The 17,621-nt window shown below is 39.2% G+C and overlaps 1 protein-coding gene across 2 annotated transcripts in view; it reads left to right on the top strand.

Moving 5' to 3' along the window:
• UGT8 (UDP glycosyltransferase 8) overlaps positions 1-17,621 on the top strand; it is a 72,576-nt gene that overhangs the window by 46,438 nt on the left and 8,517 nt on the right. For both annotated transcript variants that reach the window (XM_072938343.1, XM_072938344.1), the window contains exons 4-5: positions 14,397-14,539; positions 16,012-16,088. In XM_072938343.1, the coding sequence (XP_072794444.1) occupies positions 14,397-14,539; positions 16,012-16,088 (220 nt within the window). The remainder of the gene's footprint in view (positions 1-14,396; positions 14,540-16,011; positions 16,089-17,621) is intronic.

Genomic DNA, 17,621 nt, shown 5'->3' with positions numbered 1-17,621 from the left:
GTGATCTGTGCTTTTTAAAATCTTCCTTTTCCTAAGATGTCCTATCCTTACTTAATGCCTATTAAAATTGCATATCTCCTTCTTTATTTTGTTCAGCTAGAGCTTGGCAAGTATTACTAAGAAAGGAGAGAAAGTAGATACTACTAGGCAACTATCAGTCTCTCCTACAATCTTGTACCTTCGTTTATTTTATTATAAAAAAAGGATGTTAACATTATATGTGGATAAAGATGACCATTCTAGGATAATGCATTCATTTTATGGTTTTATGGTGTGTATTCCCTTCTACACCTGGCTGTTCTCACCTTGAGAAGTACAGCTTTACATGTGACTCTAAAATCAGTAAACACCACTTTAAAGTGTTATGTGAACTGTTAATTAAAAGCAGCAATGTTTGAACCACTGGGTTTTTTGTTTTGTTTTGTTTTTTGACTACATTGGATCGGAATGCAGTGATTTTTCCGAAGCTCAGCTGGAGATTCTGCATTTACCCTGAGGACCTGATGTGTAGGGATCACTGGTTCCTCTCTTCCCAGGTGCTAAATTCTTTGCTGTGATTCCAGCTGTGTGGTCACATTTACTGACTTTGGAGTTGCATTATTTCACAATGACTAGCAGTTGGCCATGCTTGGAACCCTTTTTCTTATCACCTTATCTGCATGTTCTCCTGGAGTAGATTACAGTATTACAAATACCACGTTTGGGTAATTTTCCCACATTCACATTTCTCTTATGCATGAGCTGTTTTTTTAAGAATCATGTGCTTTGACGCAGGCTTTGTACAGCTACTACATACAAATATATTTAAGTTAATTTGTCCATTTTTTTCCTTTAAATTGATGTATGTCCATTCTTACGTTTTTATGAAATACTTAGTCCAATATTGTGACTATGATTTCTAATTTCATTAGAAGAATTTCTTTCTGGGTGTTGATTTTGACTTTTGGTTGTTGATTTTTCATCTACTTTGAGGGTTATTCAGTTTGTCAGAATCAACTGTCAGGTAACAGGAATCTAAGATGAGCTCATAAACTCAGGGTTTCCTTTTTGTTTTTTTAACCTTTGAGCCCACTGGCACCTACTCTTAAACTGACCTTGTTCATTTCTTGCTTTTCCAAAGAAAGGATTTTTTTTTTCTCCTGTAGATATTCAAGTTCTCTTTCTATTCAGCAACATCTTTCTTACTGACTTTTTTCCATTGAACATGTCCTTCCCTTTGCCCCAAAAGTCCTTTTCCACTCCACTATTTTCTGTCTCTAATATCATAAACTTCCTACCTGAAACTCACCTCTTCAGAAACTTCTTACTTGATCAATCCTGGAGAAATCTGATCTCTGCTTGACTCAGTATTTCTTCTGTACTTTTGTTCTCTGTTTGCCCAGTCTTAGACTTTTATTTTCAGAAGTAGGTGAGATATTTGAGATCTTTGCCAGCAAACTCCTTGGAGCTGTTAACTCAGGGGGAAGAGTTGTTTATCCGTTTTCCCAATTCTTCGTTCTAGTGGGTGATCATCATGCAGCTTTTCCTTTGGAACCACATAGTGAAATAAACCATGTATATCAAGAAAATATGTGCAAGATTTGACTTAAAAAGATTTGGCAAGTCTTTATTCTTAACATTTTTCTTCAATTGAGAATACTTGAAGAATCCTCTTCTGAGAAGTATTTCTTCAGCCTTTTTTCTTTAGCTGTGTTTCTCTTTTATAATATAAAAAGCCTCATAATGAAACCCATCAGATAGCTATATATTCAGTGAATGTTTACTGAATGTAAATGAATTATGGTCAGTATGCTGTTTTGGGTGCTTTGATATTCAAGGAATTTATAGTCTCCTAAAGTAGGTGACGTACATACACAAGTATTTTTATAACAAGTTCAAACATGGACACTACCATAAGAGAGATATAAAGTACTATCAAAGAAGAGAGATAAAGAATAAATTCTTAACCTTGGCAAGATCAGATTGATGTGGACAGTGGCATTTGTTCTTACTTTGAAGAGCCTGTTGTATTTGGATAGATGGGAAGTACCGTGATGCCAGCGGATCAGAGTGAACCAAGTCCCCAATGTGGGCAGAGATGGGATAAGCTAAGAGAATGTGGAATGTGATCCAGTGTGGTTCAGTATAAGAGTGAGAAACAGATCAGCCTTGCTTTGTCAATGCAAATTTTAAGATTTTCTCATGCATAAAGTTAAGAAAAATTGAGAACTTGAGCCTTGAGTGGCAAGTCCTTGAAAAAGACTTTTTAGATACACTGGTTCAGATGGTACAGTAAACTTTTGAGAGGGCCCAGGCATTAGGATAAAAAGAAAAGTGGTGAGAAAGGACATTTTGGGTTGCTTGGTCAAAGATAGATGTCTACTGCAGGCTTCTCTGGTAGCATTGCGGTTATTCATATTAATGGAAGGAAGTCATGTTCATTGGTGAATTAGAAGAACAGTTAAATCCAAAATGTAGTTCCACGGAATTGACTTTGGAGTACGAATATCCTGACGGAGTGCCCCTGTCCGAGCAGTACCTGGAGGGAGGCTGAGAGGCCTAACAGCCCTGCGCAGCCTTCTGGTGGTCGTCCTTTGTTTGTAGAGCCTTCGCTGGGCCCTGCTAGGGTTTTTGTCTTCCTTTGATCTTCCTGTTCTCTATCCAAGCAGAGAGTGAAACTTGCTTTGTGAATTGTCTTTACATGGGGTGGTACGTGGACGATTACACAGACTAGCAGGCCCTGTTGCCATGGTTCTGCATGTTTCTGCCCCAGGGAGAAATGCTTTCCCTGAGGTGACTCATGTGCTCATCCCGGGATCCAGGCACCATCGCCCGGACCTTTCTGGGTCATTGGCTTTGTCCCATGGGAGGAGTGGTACTTCCTGAATAGTTGTGGGAATAGATTATCTAAAGGGGGAGTGAGATGGAGGGGAAGGGTGGATCAGTCCCTAGTTTTCTGGTCTGTATAGTCACCCACCCCACGCCGAGAGCACAAGTAAACCGAAGACTTTTCCTGCCTTCTTCCTGGCCATGGACACTCTTCATGCTCGGCATGGAAAGACATAAGAGTTAAGGAGAATATCCATGAGATCATAGGATATGATCTTACTGCATAATTTGGTCTTTGTCTGGCTTCATTCCTATTTCTTTAAGCATTTCTTTCAGGAGAAACTTGAGACTCAGGTGCACTCTGATGCTGTCATTGACCTGAAGGATCTAATTGAATGATTTACCCTGAAGGTGCTATGAACCAGACTGATGTTAGTCAATATTTGCATTTCCTATTCTTCTCTTTACAGGTTTATAACCTCAAAACGCTGAACATCAGTATAGTAACATCAGAAAGAGAGATTTTTCTTTGATTTATGAAGGGATTCTTTAGTTGCCAAGGAATTTTTTTTTTTTGGCTTTTAATATAATTGAACTATCAGTGTGTTTCCAGTTGGTTTTGGAACTGTTAGCATACAACTTCTAATTGCTTGTCATCACATTATGCCATTGGAAATTCAACTCTGAAATCAAGAGCAAACTGGCTTACAATGTACAGAAATTTAATGTAAATGAGTATTTTGGAAGTATATTTCCAGAGTGTCCATTTCCCCAGCGTGGAGGCAGGAAATGGGGCAAAGGCAGGATTCCTGTGAAGCCGATGGTGAAGCCCATGCATCTGACCTGGAGGTTCTGGGCAGGGACCCACGTCTTGCTCTTTTGTATTCCTGCACCTATTGCCTAGAGCATTAAAAGGGACCAATGACAGTTTAACAGTATTGAATTGCTGATGACATGAATATGTCTGCAGATTAATTAAGGGCACTGCACTCAGTCCCCATTGCTAATATCAATACACATCAAAAGGGTATGTGGCTGTAAGAATTGTTTGGGGAACATACCAGGTAAATATGACATTTGTCTCTATTGAAGTATTGATGTGGATCATAGGTCCATGGCTCTGAATTAGGTTCTTGTTTATTACTGGACCTCAACTTTATTCATTACTTTATTTTCTTAGAAGAAATCATTGAGATGGTTTAGAAGTCACAAAGTAGGTATTCAGTGATGGTTAGTTACTCCCTGTTCCCCCAGTCTCTTCTGTGATAAAGGAAAGTTCTGGGCTAGGGATTTCATGCAGATCTCTTAGCTCTGTTTTAAAATCCATCTGTGACTCTTGAGAAAGTAAGCACGTGAAGATCTATTGAGACATTCCAGTTCCTTGAACTGTAAGAACACCCATAGTGACATTTAAACAGCCAGTCATTTGCTCATAGAATCCGTAGGTGAGTGATTCAGGCAGGGCTCAGCGGGAATGGCTTTCTAGTGCTTCCCGTTGTCTGAGGCCTGAGCTGGACAACTTGAGAGCTAGAAGCTGGAATCATCTGCAGGTTCATTGAGTCCAGTATTTGACTATTGATATTGGCTGGTGGCTGAGACCTTAATTGCAGCCATTAGAAAACGGATTTGTGGTCCCCCCCTCGTATGGTGTGGATCTGCTTGTAGCAGGGTGATCGGGCACAAGGGTGCATGTTCCGAGAGAAAGTAGGTGGCATCGGTATCCTTTTTTTTAATGGCCTAGCATTTACGGGCACATGTCATTACTTCCACTAAATTCTATTGATCAGGAAAGTCACAAGCCTGCCGAGGTTCAAAGGCTGTGTACACAGCCCCACATGATGGGAAGTAGGAAGGTTCTGAAAGCACATGCGAGAGTGACATTATTGCTTGAATTATTGCTGGGAAAACACAGTCTACTGCACAATGTACGTTCTATGTCTTTTGCTGTGATTTTCACATATGATTAATAATTTATATCTTCCTAGGTTGTTTTTACTAGATAGACTACTTACCAATTCCCTGTATCTAGTTTTTTAAAAAATAATTTGCCCTTAAATGTGTTAATCAGATGCTGAAATTGATGGAGGAAAGTTTAAATTTAAAAATAAAAATGAATAGATTATCTACAATTTTTTATCTATAGTTCCCAGTGAGACAACAACAAGTTTGTTAATATTGTGGAGAGCAAAGACTTAGGATTTATAATGAAATGCTATCATAAAAGGAATAAAATGATTACATCCTTCTCTTGCACAGGTAAATAAAGACTACTCAGCTTCTAGGTAATTTTGTCCAGTTTCTTTCTGCCATATGCCATTTCACTTTGCTTTTTAATTTTAGTCCAATGTCTTAATTCAGACATAGAGCAAAACATACTTGTCAGTGAACTACCATGTCCATTTATTTATAGTTCTAAGTTATATTATGTGATAGGATGGGGAGTTATAGAGACATTTTTAGCAGGAATTTCTCAGCTGAAAATAATGAGTTCTAAGAAATATAAAAATGTACGTGGTCTTCCTTTCTCAAACGTCCTTATTTTGTTTCACATAGTCTTCTTTTAGGCCAGGTGCTAATTTTGCTGGTCAGGAAGTCACTGTCTTTTCTGCCTGAATGGTGCTGAATTCAATGGGTTATTAGACTCCAGCTGTAAACACCGCTGCTCCCTCCTGCTCAGTTTGCAGGTGGTCTGCAGAGCCCAGCCTGGGACTCCATGGAATTAAAGCCATCAGATGAAAGAGGACTAGTGGAATCACAGTAATGGTCATTGTGCGACTTTGATTTGCTTTGGGGTCCTCCCTGAAGGAACGGGATGGAGCATAGGGCCCAACTGACCTTTTGGGGGCTCCCCTGGGCTCAAACTGCAGGCAGGTCCCTTCTGTTTTCTGCATCCCTGCTCACTGAACTAGTGGACCACGTTCTAAGTGGTGCTCTGAGCAGAAGTGTAACTCATTTACTCTGTTAGGGGTTTTAGACCCAGACTCTCTTTTTCTTACTTCTCCTTAAGAATTGCAGGAATTTCTTCACCACGTTCCCCTTGGGAGAAAGATGCAATAAAGAGACCACTGGTCTCCTAGTGTCCTTGACACGCATGTGTTTCCCCTCGATGTAACTGAGGGTTCTACAAAGATGTATGCACAGCCCAGTTTCCCTCCCAAGTTTCCTATTTCCCACTGCCTTCTAGATAGGTCCACTTGGATATTACATAGAAATCTAAAATTCATTATGTTCAAATATAAACTCTTCTTCCCCTCTCAGACCTGCGTCTTCATACATGTTTCTTCTCTTGGTTAACTGTATAAGTATTCCAAGCCAGAAACCTGGAAGTCATGCTAGACCCCATCCTCTCCCAACCACTCACTAAGTCTTTGGTTCTAAGAAACACCCACCTGCACCCACTGCTTCCTCTTCTCGGCAGCGCTGCCTTGGGTCAGACCCTCAGCTCCGTCCTGCCCCGTCTCCTCACTCTACTCTCCCATCTTCTGTAAAACGTCCTACGGTAGTCCTTTCCTGCATGAATCTCACTTTGTTACAGCCATTTCACTCATCTGCCTTCACCCCAGACATGGATTTTGCCTTGTTCATTGTGTCTTTCTGACCCAACATTGTGATTATCCCAAAGAAAGCTTCATTTTGCTTTTCCTAGAAGGAAGAAGGCAGACAGGTGTATTTTCTCTAAACAGGGCATGTAGTTCAACTTAAAAAATGCCCAACATTCTCTCTGTTAGCTCAGATTTCTAGGGAAAAGACAGTGTTATTTATCTAAGGAACTGAATGAAAAAAAGCAATGTATTTATTGTTTATCTTTTTTAAGGATGTGGATTACTATTAGCTTTCTTGATTTATTAAAAGAAAAAGTTGTGAAAACCTACTATGACTCAGCACTGAAGAAGAGAGAAAGTCTTGTGCATAAACTCACACACTACGAGTGATGTGATATGCACCCTGAGAGAGATAACAGAGGCAGAATCCTTTGTCGGGACTGCGATAAACAGCTGTGTTGTGAGGAGAAAATGCCAGGTACCACAGGCTGTATTTGAGGAATGAAGAGTGGATAGCTTGTAGAAACCTGATGGGAGGTAAGGGTAGATAGTTAGGTTATGGGCACGTTGTTAAGAATGTAAACTCTCTGAGGGCAGGAATTTTTGTTCACAAATGTAATGTATTCTTTGATATGTCTCAAGTGCCTGGAAGAATGCCAGGGATGGTACACAGCAGCTGCTCAGTAGTGTTTGCTCAATTAATGAGTAGACCCTGAAGCCCACCTGACTTGCCGGAATACTGTTCGATTAACCAGTATTTGATAGCCATGGCTTTTTTTTTCAGCAGAACTTGGGGCATTTAGTTGACAGCAGATTATTTTGGAAAGAATGTCCCAGGATCACAGATCTGTCTGCTGCAGTCACATGTGCGAAGAAAACACGTGCCTCCTCTTTCTGCATCTATAGCCCTCCCCCGACACCCCCCTTCTCCTTGTCTGTTACAGATCAGCATGTTCACATCTCTCTCTCTCCCCCCAAACCTCTGGATTCTTAATTTCCTTTTGTAACATGAGAAAGATTTAGATGTCATTTTTTGGACTTTTTTTTTTTCTTGTGAGATTTTCATCTTTTTACACATAGTGGTTTCTTTCTGGAGTGCCCTCTGTACCTTGCCATGGTCATACCCTTGGGATATCCTGACTGTGTGTAGTTTCTTGAAGGTTTTAAGAGCTTTGAAAATTCAACTGTCTTCAAAGTCAAATCGGGGTTTCAAATTTTGCTTGCTTCTTTTCATTGTAACTGTAATGCCAAAAATTAAAAGCCTTATGAGAAAGAAAAAAGATACCGCAGAATCTCAGTGGAAATGAATACACCCTGCTAGGTACTTAGTTCTGAATGTTCACTGTGGTAGTGAAGACATCTGAGATTTTTTTTTTTTTTTAAATAGAACCATCACCTTGACAATAACCACTCTATTGCTTCTTTGGGTTAGCTGTGGTTAACCCCTTTAGATAATCTTAGAAATCACTTGAGTATTCTGAAACACTGACAATTAGATTTGATATTGCACAGAAAACACTTTTTGTACTACTTCTCATTTGTGTGTTTGTTTTAACCAGCTTTATTCTGAAGAATCAGAAACATGGCAAAACGGAGTTATGTGTAATTGAGAGAAAGTATCTTGGTGCAGAATGACTGTATTTTTTCTCCCCTTTTTTCACTGTGATATCATTTCCGTCCATAATCTGTGTATTGCTTATCAGATTTCCTGCCCAGGGAAAAATAACAGCATACTTTTTATGTGACAAAGCACTTTTATATATTTGATTTCGTTTAATCTTCCCAGTGTCCCTGTGAAGTATTATCAGCCTTTTTAAAGATGGGAGAGCTGGGCCTCAGAGAGAACAGGCAGCTAGCTTGCTGGAGATTGTGCAGCAAATCATGGAACTGGGGTTTAAACCAAATCCTTTGCCAGTTAACTCAGTGAAAACAATGGCTGGTATGTTTCCATTCTTAATGGTAACTTTCGTTATTTCCAGTGGTATTTTTTGTTATCGTTTGTTTAATAAGTCATGGTTAACTCTCCTAGCAGTGGTCAAAGACCACGTTTGATGACTCGTGATGAAAATGTTCATGATTATCCTACCTAATGGGTCTTGCAGAATGAATATTTCAATTCTGTGCAGCCCACCTGAGCCCTTTCAAATGGGAAGAGAGATCTATTGATGTTGATGTTGGGAATAAAAAAAGAGGTAACCCCCCCCCCCCACCAATCATCTCTGTGTAGGATTCTCTCACAGCCCAGGCATCCTTTGCCTCGAATGGTTGGGGCTGACAAAGGATGCAGTGTTATTGGTTTCTCAGCCGCACTGGCCCCCTCTCAAGGCTTCTATTTTATGGGGAGAGAAAGGAGTAGGTTTGGGTCATAGGCTGCCGTCAGGACAGATCTGGTGCTAACCTCTGCGGCCCGGTCTGTCCCCAGGCCCCGGAGCTGTTAAACATTTCCCTCGGGGTCAGTCCAGATTCTGATGTCCTCAAAATGAAGCCTAGACAGGGTAGGGGTGGGCCTGCACCACCCAGCTCTTAATTAGATATTCTTTCATTGGTTCTAGAGTGATTACCTTTTAAAAGTCTGCTTTTGCATTTCTGAAATTGGGATGTGTTTTACATTGGCTACGATTAACAAGATGTTTCTGTTTGTTTTGGGTAGGAAGCTAAGTGTATCAAAAAGGAGTCACCCAAGTCACCCAATGATTATCTTTTCTGAAAGTCTCAAGATCCTGCTTTCCACTCTCCTTCTTTGAATATTTTCCCACTATCTTCTGTTTTCTCGACATTCATCATGTCAAAACATTACCTAAAGTTATTGAACGTTTTATACCCTGGGAGTGTTTGTTCCCCCAATCTAACGCTGGTACCCATCTTGGCTTCTGTTCCATCCCCATCTCCTGTCTCACAGAGTAGGGTGACTTCACCCTGCTCATCTTGAACGGTGCTACCTGGAGGGAAGTGGGGAGGGGGTTAGAAAAGATACTTTCCGTGGTGCTTTATTCTTCCCACAACCAAGCCAAGGTATTTGGTGTATAATTACTCTAGCAAAAGAAATTCAGCAGTACAAGAAAACATATCATGTGTACGGGTCATGATAAAAAAAAAAAGGAAATATGTTAATATGTAGCATTTGATTATGATAAATATATTATCCATATTTCTTGATTATGCTAACTTTTTCCACAAAGGGCTTAAGACACTTTACTTACTTAAGTCTACAAGAAGATAAAATGATTATTCTTATTGTGAGGTTGTCTTTTGAGAAGCTACCTAGCAAAGTGTAGGTAAGTGTCTAAATTGGTTACTTTAATTGCACAGAAATGGAATTACTCATGGTCATATAGTGAGAGAAGTACCTGACTGTTGCTTCTTTCCTGCCTCATGTTTGATCCACTATGTGATGATTTTGCTGTTATTTACATTTTGGAAATGACAGAGTCCTTCCCCTAGACAATGAGCAGGAAAAACCCTAGATACAAGCTCTGGATTGGGGCCTGTGGCGATGTTTGAGTCTGGGAAGCTCTCTGCAGAGCCCAGACCTCCACGCTCTGCTCCTGCTGCGCCACCTAGTGGAGCTTTGTGTGCAGCGCTGGCCAATTAGGTATAAAATGCTGACTGCATTTCTGAGCTCATGGGGTACGTGAAGTGACGTGTTTATTCTGTACATATATGCTCACATGTCCATAACGTACGTGAGTGTACTAGAAGTGGTCCTGCTAGTAAATGGCAGTTGAAATGTTAAAAAAATCCTTAAATGAATGGTAATGATAAATCTAACACTGCAAATATTAAAATGTATTATAAAAGCACAATACATAAAACTCTTTGACACAGGCACAGGAATGAATGGACAGACCAGTGGGACAGAGTAGAATTTAGGAATTACTGAGACGACAAATAAATGAGGACAAGATGAAATATTCAGTATTGCTGAGAAGGCTGACTGATTAAAAGTAAAGATGGATCCCGGTCTCATTCTTTCCCCCAAAAAATTCCGGATGAGGAAAGGTTAAAAATTAAAGAAATGAAATTATATAAAATTACTAAAGAAAAGTATGGATATTTAAAAGATAGTCTAAAAGTGGGAAAAGTTTGCTAAATAAGACAATAAACCTGGGGACCACTTAGCAAAAAAAGAAGTTGACATAAAAATATGGAATACTTAAAGGTAAATACTACATTTAATTCTTAAGTTAAAATGAATTAAATGGTAATATGTTGACAGCATCTAATAGAGTGCTGTGTAGACCATGGAGAGAATAAGAGGTGAAAACAGTTTGAATTTGTATTTCATTAACCATATGAAGTGAAACATCTTTCCGTGTTTATCCCATTTGCTTTCCGTCTGTGAAGTGGATGTTTTCCCAAGTGGTTTGTGTTCTTCCCCTCATTATGTTGTTTTAGACATTAGTCCATTATTATATGTGTTACAAGTACTCATGCATTGATTTATCTTTCTTTGGTTTTAAATGTCTTTCATACTATAGATTTTGATTGTTCCCTGGTTATATCCATCAGTCTTTTCTATTTATGACCTCTGGGCTCTGTGACTGGCTCCGGAAGGTCTTCCCCACCCAGATGCAATAATATTAATTTTGTGGGTTTTCTTTAAGTATTTCATATATTTTAATTCATTTAACTTTTTAATCTTTCTGTAATTTGTATTAGTGGAAGGACCTCTAACTCATTATTTTTTCCGAATTCGTGGCTGGATGTCCGCCGTTCTCTGCTGATAAACCCTGACTTCCTACCTGCCAGGCAGTCTCTCTGTCACTTCATTGCTCTCTCTTCCCCTGGTACTGAACACGTTCACTGTGATGGTTCTAGATTCTAAAGTACATTTTAGTATCTTGAAGGATAAGCCCTCTCTCTGTTCTTTTTCAAAATTTTCTTGGCCTTTCTTATATATTTTCTTTTCTAGATGAATTTTAGACTCAGCTTTTCAAGTTCTGTGACAAAGAACAGTCCTTTTGGAATATAGGCTGAGGATGCATTGAACTTAATTTTGTAAAAAATTAGCATCTTCTTAACATCGATATTTCCTTTCCGGTGCATGTTACATCTCTCCGTGTGAACAGGTTTTCTTTTTTGTCCTTCAGCAAAATTTTCTTATTTTCTTTATGTGCATCTTACATATTTTGTTAGGTTTACTCTACTCTTAGATATGTATGATTTTTGTTGATATTGTGAGGTGTTTTGTTCTGTTTTGCTATTTTAGGCCAATTTTTAAAAATTGATATTTGCCCCAAGGATGGGAGATTCTAAAGTGCCTATATTTTTAGCTGTGGTAGGCTTCTAGAATTGGTTTTTGGTTTTCATTTTTTACATTAATCACATTTATTATGAAGGATGTTTTCCTTTGTGAAGAGTTGTTATTAAATCAATTTATACTTTATAATTGATAAGGTCTTGAATTCCAGAAAATACTGCATACTTGTGTAGAGTTGAGATGTTCCTGGCGTCCCAGTCCTTTGGAAAGCTAGACACATTTTCTTGAAATTCCAGTTCCAAAGTCTTCACCCTGAGTTGAGCAAATTCTAGATCCCTTCAGCCTCTGGCTCTTGCATCTTCTCACACCAGCTGAAGGTCACTTTCGCAGCCAAGCCCAAACCCAGCCCCTTCTGTGTTCCCACGAAACATCAGCCACACCAAACGTTCTGTGACTTTAGGCTGCGGGTTGGAGTCTGCGGGGAGGTGGCCCATCCAGGAGCAGCCAGGTGCCCCTCCCTCACTCCCTCTGCTCCGAACTCTCACTTCCTTTCTTCTGCCTTCAGCTCAGGACATAGCAGTAGGGGTATCACCTAGGGCCTCACTCTCCCCTCCAAGCCAAGTGGAATATGATCCAAGATGCTGAGTACTTTCCCTGAAGGCAACCATAATGAATAATCTTTTCTCTACTCCCTTCCATTTCAATAAAGACCTTATACTTGAGTATATTTGTGTTATGGTTAATGACTACAGTAGGAAAAAAGCTGGACAGATAGGTTTATGGATTTCATTTTATATCATGCAAAACAAAGAACAAACAACTGGAGAAGATTTTATACTAGCTGTGCATAAAGTCAGTTGAAGCCCAAAGACCTTTTAAGTCCCTGGGAAACAAAATTTAAATAATGTTATTCCCCTATGGCTTTGTATTTCTGAATGTAAACGTTTTGTAAATGGCATTGACCCTGAAAGTTTTATCTTTAGAGAATTGAATAATAGGTGATAAATTATTTGAAAACAAACCATAGGGAGAAAATACCATATGTATTCAAATCATTCTACTCTGCAGCATTTATATCTGTGTTAAGTAGGTCTGGCTTAAGACTATATAGGAAAGGGAAATTCTCAGTTTGTTTTGTTTCTTTGAATCCACAGCTTACACTGTTAAATTTTCAGCACATGTGATATTCTTGGTAAATGTAGTAGAATATAAGTTAGAAGCTTTAATCCACAGTTGATGTATTCTCTATGTCTTATCTATATTTATTAATAGAGTTTCCTGGAAAAGTAAGTGTTTTGATAACAATAAATGATTATAGCCTGTTTTACTCACTCAGTAGCCAGAAGGGTGCCCCTCCTTTCCATCTTGGTCTTCTAACAACACTGTTCACTAATTCACTGGGGGCATAAAATGTGGTCCCCTTCTCCCTGCTAAGAATAAATGTGATAGAGCCAGTTAACGCAGATCTCATTAAGTGATAAAAGGAAAAAGTAAAGGGGAAAGAAGCAAAGAAAAGAAAGGCAGAGAGAGGCCTAACGTTCCATATTAAAAAATACTCAGCACTGAGCTACGCGGTGAGGCCGTTGTGATGGTACTTCTTACTGAGCAGTTACCTTCCAGCTGCAAATCAGATTAAGCCAGAAAGTGGTGTGAAATTAAGAGAGCGCGGGTGACAGTCATCGCAATAACTTCTTCCTCCTGAACGAGAGAGCTGCAGGGTCTGAGATGTCACCCTGGCAGCTCACTCTGCGCTTTCTGAATACAAAGTGGGTCTGTCCCCTTTTTCGCGACTACATCATGGCATAGGTGTTGCCGACAGACAGCATGTTTGTTTTCCTTACGTGGAATTATGAGTTCTTCAAAGTGCTGTGGCTTTATTAATTTTCATATGGGAAACTGCAGCTCAGTGTCTCTGACAAAGACTTATTCAAAGGGACAACTTACCGTAGAAAGAAGCTCATGCCTGTAGAATAAAATAAAGCAAGGGTGGTATCCCTTCTAACAAACTGCTTTCACTTTCAGTAAAGTGCACCAGACTGGCAGAGATGTGTTAACGTGTCTTCCTGTGAAACGAATAATTCCTGCAAGTTGAGGGTGGTCCCCGCTTAACATCAGATCTGCTGTGGCCCTGCGCCTGTCCGCTGTAGGTGGATGTGTTTGAGAACTTAGCGTTTTCCCACACAGTGAGGGAAAGCGACTGCTCAGGGACTTCCAGAACCCTGGATGCCTGACTGTAGAGCGTGTATGATTTCTATTCTGTGAGAGTTGAAGAAATAATTAGAGAAATAGTGAAACTTGTTAGGCCTCTGGATCTTTGGAACTATTAGTTACTTTCTTCTCTTCCTTAGTCGTATAATACAGTACGCTCTTCAGAGATGAAAATTATCAAGCTTAGACTAAGATAAAATCAGCCTCTCCTAAAATAAAAATCTCCCTGGGTGGGTGTATCGGGGGGGTGGTAGTTAATTATTTTGTCATCTGTCGAGTCTACATCTTTTACTTATATCCTCATACAGATTTATCTCTGACCATGTTTTAAAACATCAATTTCAGTTTTTTTCTTATGTCTGAGATATTAGGCCATTAGCTACTGGTTTTTTTTTGTTGTTGTTGTTATTCACTGTTCTTGCCAAATTAACTATCTGCCCATCCTTATTTTAGTTAGCATTGTCAGATGAAATATTTTAAAGGACAGCATTTATTTAAAGGAAAATAGTATGTCTTCTTCACTTTCCGATTGTTTAAGAAAATTATCTGAAAGCTTTTTAAAAACTGGGCTGTTGATAACACTGATTATGAACTATATTATTCTTCTGTAAAAGTAACTGCTGCATTTTGATTTATAGGATCTCCAAAGGTGGGTAAATGGTGCTAATGAACATGGCTTTGTCCTGGTATCTTTCGGAGCTGGTGTCAAGTATCTGTCAGACGATATCGCTAACAAACTGGCCGGAGCTCTGGGAAGATTGCCCCAAAAAGTGATTTGGAGGTAAGGCAATAATGTAGGTTATTTCTTCTCTGTGGATTTTCAGTATTTTCAGTATTGCTTAGCCCACGGGTCTGAGTAGGGCCCAGCACATTGTTGATTCCTCAGCAAGGTTAGTAGGATGCCCCTGACTTTTCACTTTGTTTCCTAGTGTATTGACATCTAGGGACTTATTTATAATATTGTGTAATGATAAAGAGACGTCTAGCCCATAGCATAGAAAGCAGATACGATGCACAATGATTTATCCTTGTGACAGGTGCACTTTTATGTTACCCTCATTTACCCTTCTCTTATTAATTATCATTTTTTAAATGTGTAATTGCATGCCTTTCTATATACTCCTTCAAATGAGTCAGTGTTGGAATGAGGTAGGAAACGATGGGTGAATGACTTAGTAGATAAAATATTTTGTGGAAACTTTTGGGCTTCCTTTTTGTTTATAAATGCTTTCGATTTCTTTTATCCAAGAGACCACACCTTTAAAAACACAGTAACTTGCCAGTTAATGCCAACTGAAACAGACCCATGTGATTACCCCAGCTTCCTTTGGGAGGCGCTGCCAACATGTGTCTGTCTCTGGAATTTCTAACCCCATGTGTGAAAATCGAATCTGAACTCTTATTTAGTGTGTGTTTATTTAGTACCTGCCCCCACCACTAGGGGGAGCGCTTTACGGGTACAGCGGTGAGCAATGTTGGCACCACCGTCTCAAGACACACAAGTAGTAATCAGGGTTTTCCTTAGTAACAGCTGTGTGAGGATTAGCTCCTGCTGCTCCTGGCTGAGCTCTGAAATGGATACATATTTTATTCCAACCTTTCAAGCCTTCTCCCTTTGAATTCCAGCCCTATTGGATTTCCTCCACTAGGCTTAGCCCAAAACCTGCTTTATTTAGGACAGTTTGTATCTGCTCATTTGAAATTCTTGCCATGTTCCCAGTTGTTAAGCACCTTTATGGTTTATCTCTCAAAGATCAAGGCAGGAAACAGCCTAATTAAGTCCTTTGCCCCCCAGAGCTATCTCTGGGGCCACGCTGGGGAAGGGTACTTGCTGCTTTCTTTCCATTTTCACACCTCCCCTCGGGCTCTCAGTGTCAAGGACCTGAGCTATTGACCACCCAAGGGTGGTTCTCCCTGGTCCTTCCAGTTTCACCTTCTGGGTTCTGGTGGAAAATGATTTTCTAGCATAGGTTTATTGAGTTGCTTTCCCTCCATGTCTGTGCATAGGTGAGAAGGGCTGAAGGAAAATAGGTCTCAATTTAAGCAAAGCATTTCTTATTTAGCCCTCAATGAATGAAAATTTGAAAAAGAAGCTTAAATTTTTATTGTTACTAAAGCATGGTTTCCTTCTTAAACAATAGCGACAAAAGATCATGTAACATTTATTTTAAATCTAAAAATTTAACCAGAGAGCCCATACCAGGAGTAATGTTTGATTTTTGGAAGATTTCATTGTCTGGTACACATTTTCAGGTTTTCTGGAACCAAGCCCAAGAATCTGGGAAACAACACCAAGCTCATAGAGTGGTTACCGCAAAATGACCTGCTTGGTAAGTCATGACGTGTGGGTGCCTACTGGGCTTTTAGATTTTAATTGTGTGAATGTGAGTTTTATACTTGAGTGGCTTGTACAGTTTGTGTGTAGTTTATGATCGAGTCATTCTGTCATCTAGCATCTTAAGTCCTAATTTCAGACCCACAAGTCAGATCTTTAGTCATTGGAGAATAATTTTAAAGTATAACTATTTGGGCCTATAAATTAAAATTTTTACATGAGTCACAAATTTACATTTTCTGAAAAATATGCTGAACACTATATAAATTAGTGGTGTGTAAAGTTATACCTAGTTAGGCTGATCAGCTAAAAGTCCTAAAATTAAAACAGTGAAAATTTAGATTTGTATTATAGTTTTATCACAGATGTATCTGAGAACCCAGGGAAATGTGAAGTTATTCATTTGTTTGAAACCACAGAGAAGCAGAAAGCCAAAGAAATAGTCAATTTTTTTAACTTTATTTGGATTATCTGCCTTGATTTCCTCTTAAATCACTGGACTTTTTTAATATTTTATTTCTTTTGATTTATTTATTTATTGGAGTTCTGATCCTCAACTCAAAATTAAAATACCAATTATGTGCATATCTTTTTTGAATTATTTGAATCAAAATAATTCTCTTTTATAAGCACAGATAGTATTATTAAATTTCTAGGAAAACATAATGCCATATTGTCCTTTAAGATATTACTTATTAAGGAAATTATAAAAATATTATTGATTTTGGCAATCTTGACCATCATTTATTTGTTCAATAATTCTAGTCTAACAGATTATGTAAAAGCAGCTTTAAATTATGTTCCTAAAAATAGACTCTTGAGAAGTATCTTTTAGAAGCTCAGTTGACCCCCTAAAAACCTGCAAGTTAAATTTGTAACTAAAAAACAGTAAGAAATTATATATATAAAATTCCTATTCATCTACTTTATTATAAATATTATTCTATAAATGGTAAAACTGAGAAAAAAATAAGACAATTTACCTTTTTTGGTAATTGTATTTTATTCCTTTTTGTCTTTGCTATTATGACTTCAGATTCCATAGAAGGTAGGAAAGAAGCAGATAAGAGATCTTGGTCATCAGCCATCTCAGGGCAGCCCTGGGACACAGCTGTCTGGGAACACTCAGCCTGGTCTCAAGGCTTTTCTTCCGTGAGGCTCTACAGGAGGATGTAGCTACACCCAGAGGCCCTTCTCAAGTTCACATCTCCTCTGGGTTCCTCAGACTCCCAGCTCTCTGCCTTCTCTGAGATTAGCATCCTTTTTAACTCTAGCCATGACCTTGGTGGGTCCTCTGTTGATGTCTAGCTATGGTACAAGATTCCTCCAGGATGAGAGGCAGGAACCCAATCAGGGTCTTCCCCCCTCCACACACGCACCTCCCCCTGCTCTCCATGCGTCAGCTCCGCTTTATTTTTCATGGCTGGGCTTGGTGGCGGTAAGGTTTTGTTCAAAGAAAAAGGGTTCTGCTGCTGAAAAGAAAGCTTGAAATCCACCGCGAGGGCAGATCCCTTCAGTGCGCTGAGTT

Source organism: Vicugna pacos, chromosome 2 (assembly GCF_048564905.1).
Source record: "Vicugna pacos chromosome 2, VicPac4, whole genome shotgun sequence".
NCBI classification, from domain to species: domain Eukaryota; kingdom Metazoa; phylum Chordata; class Mammalia; order Artiodactyla; family Camelidae; genus Vicugna; species Vicugna pacos.
The sequence above is the reverse complement of the archived record's forward strand: the minus strand, read 5'-3'. Positions and strand labels throughout refer to the sequence as shown.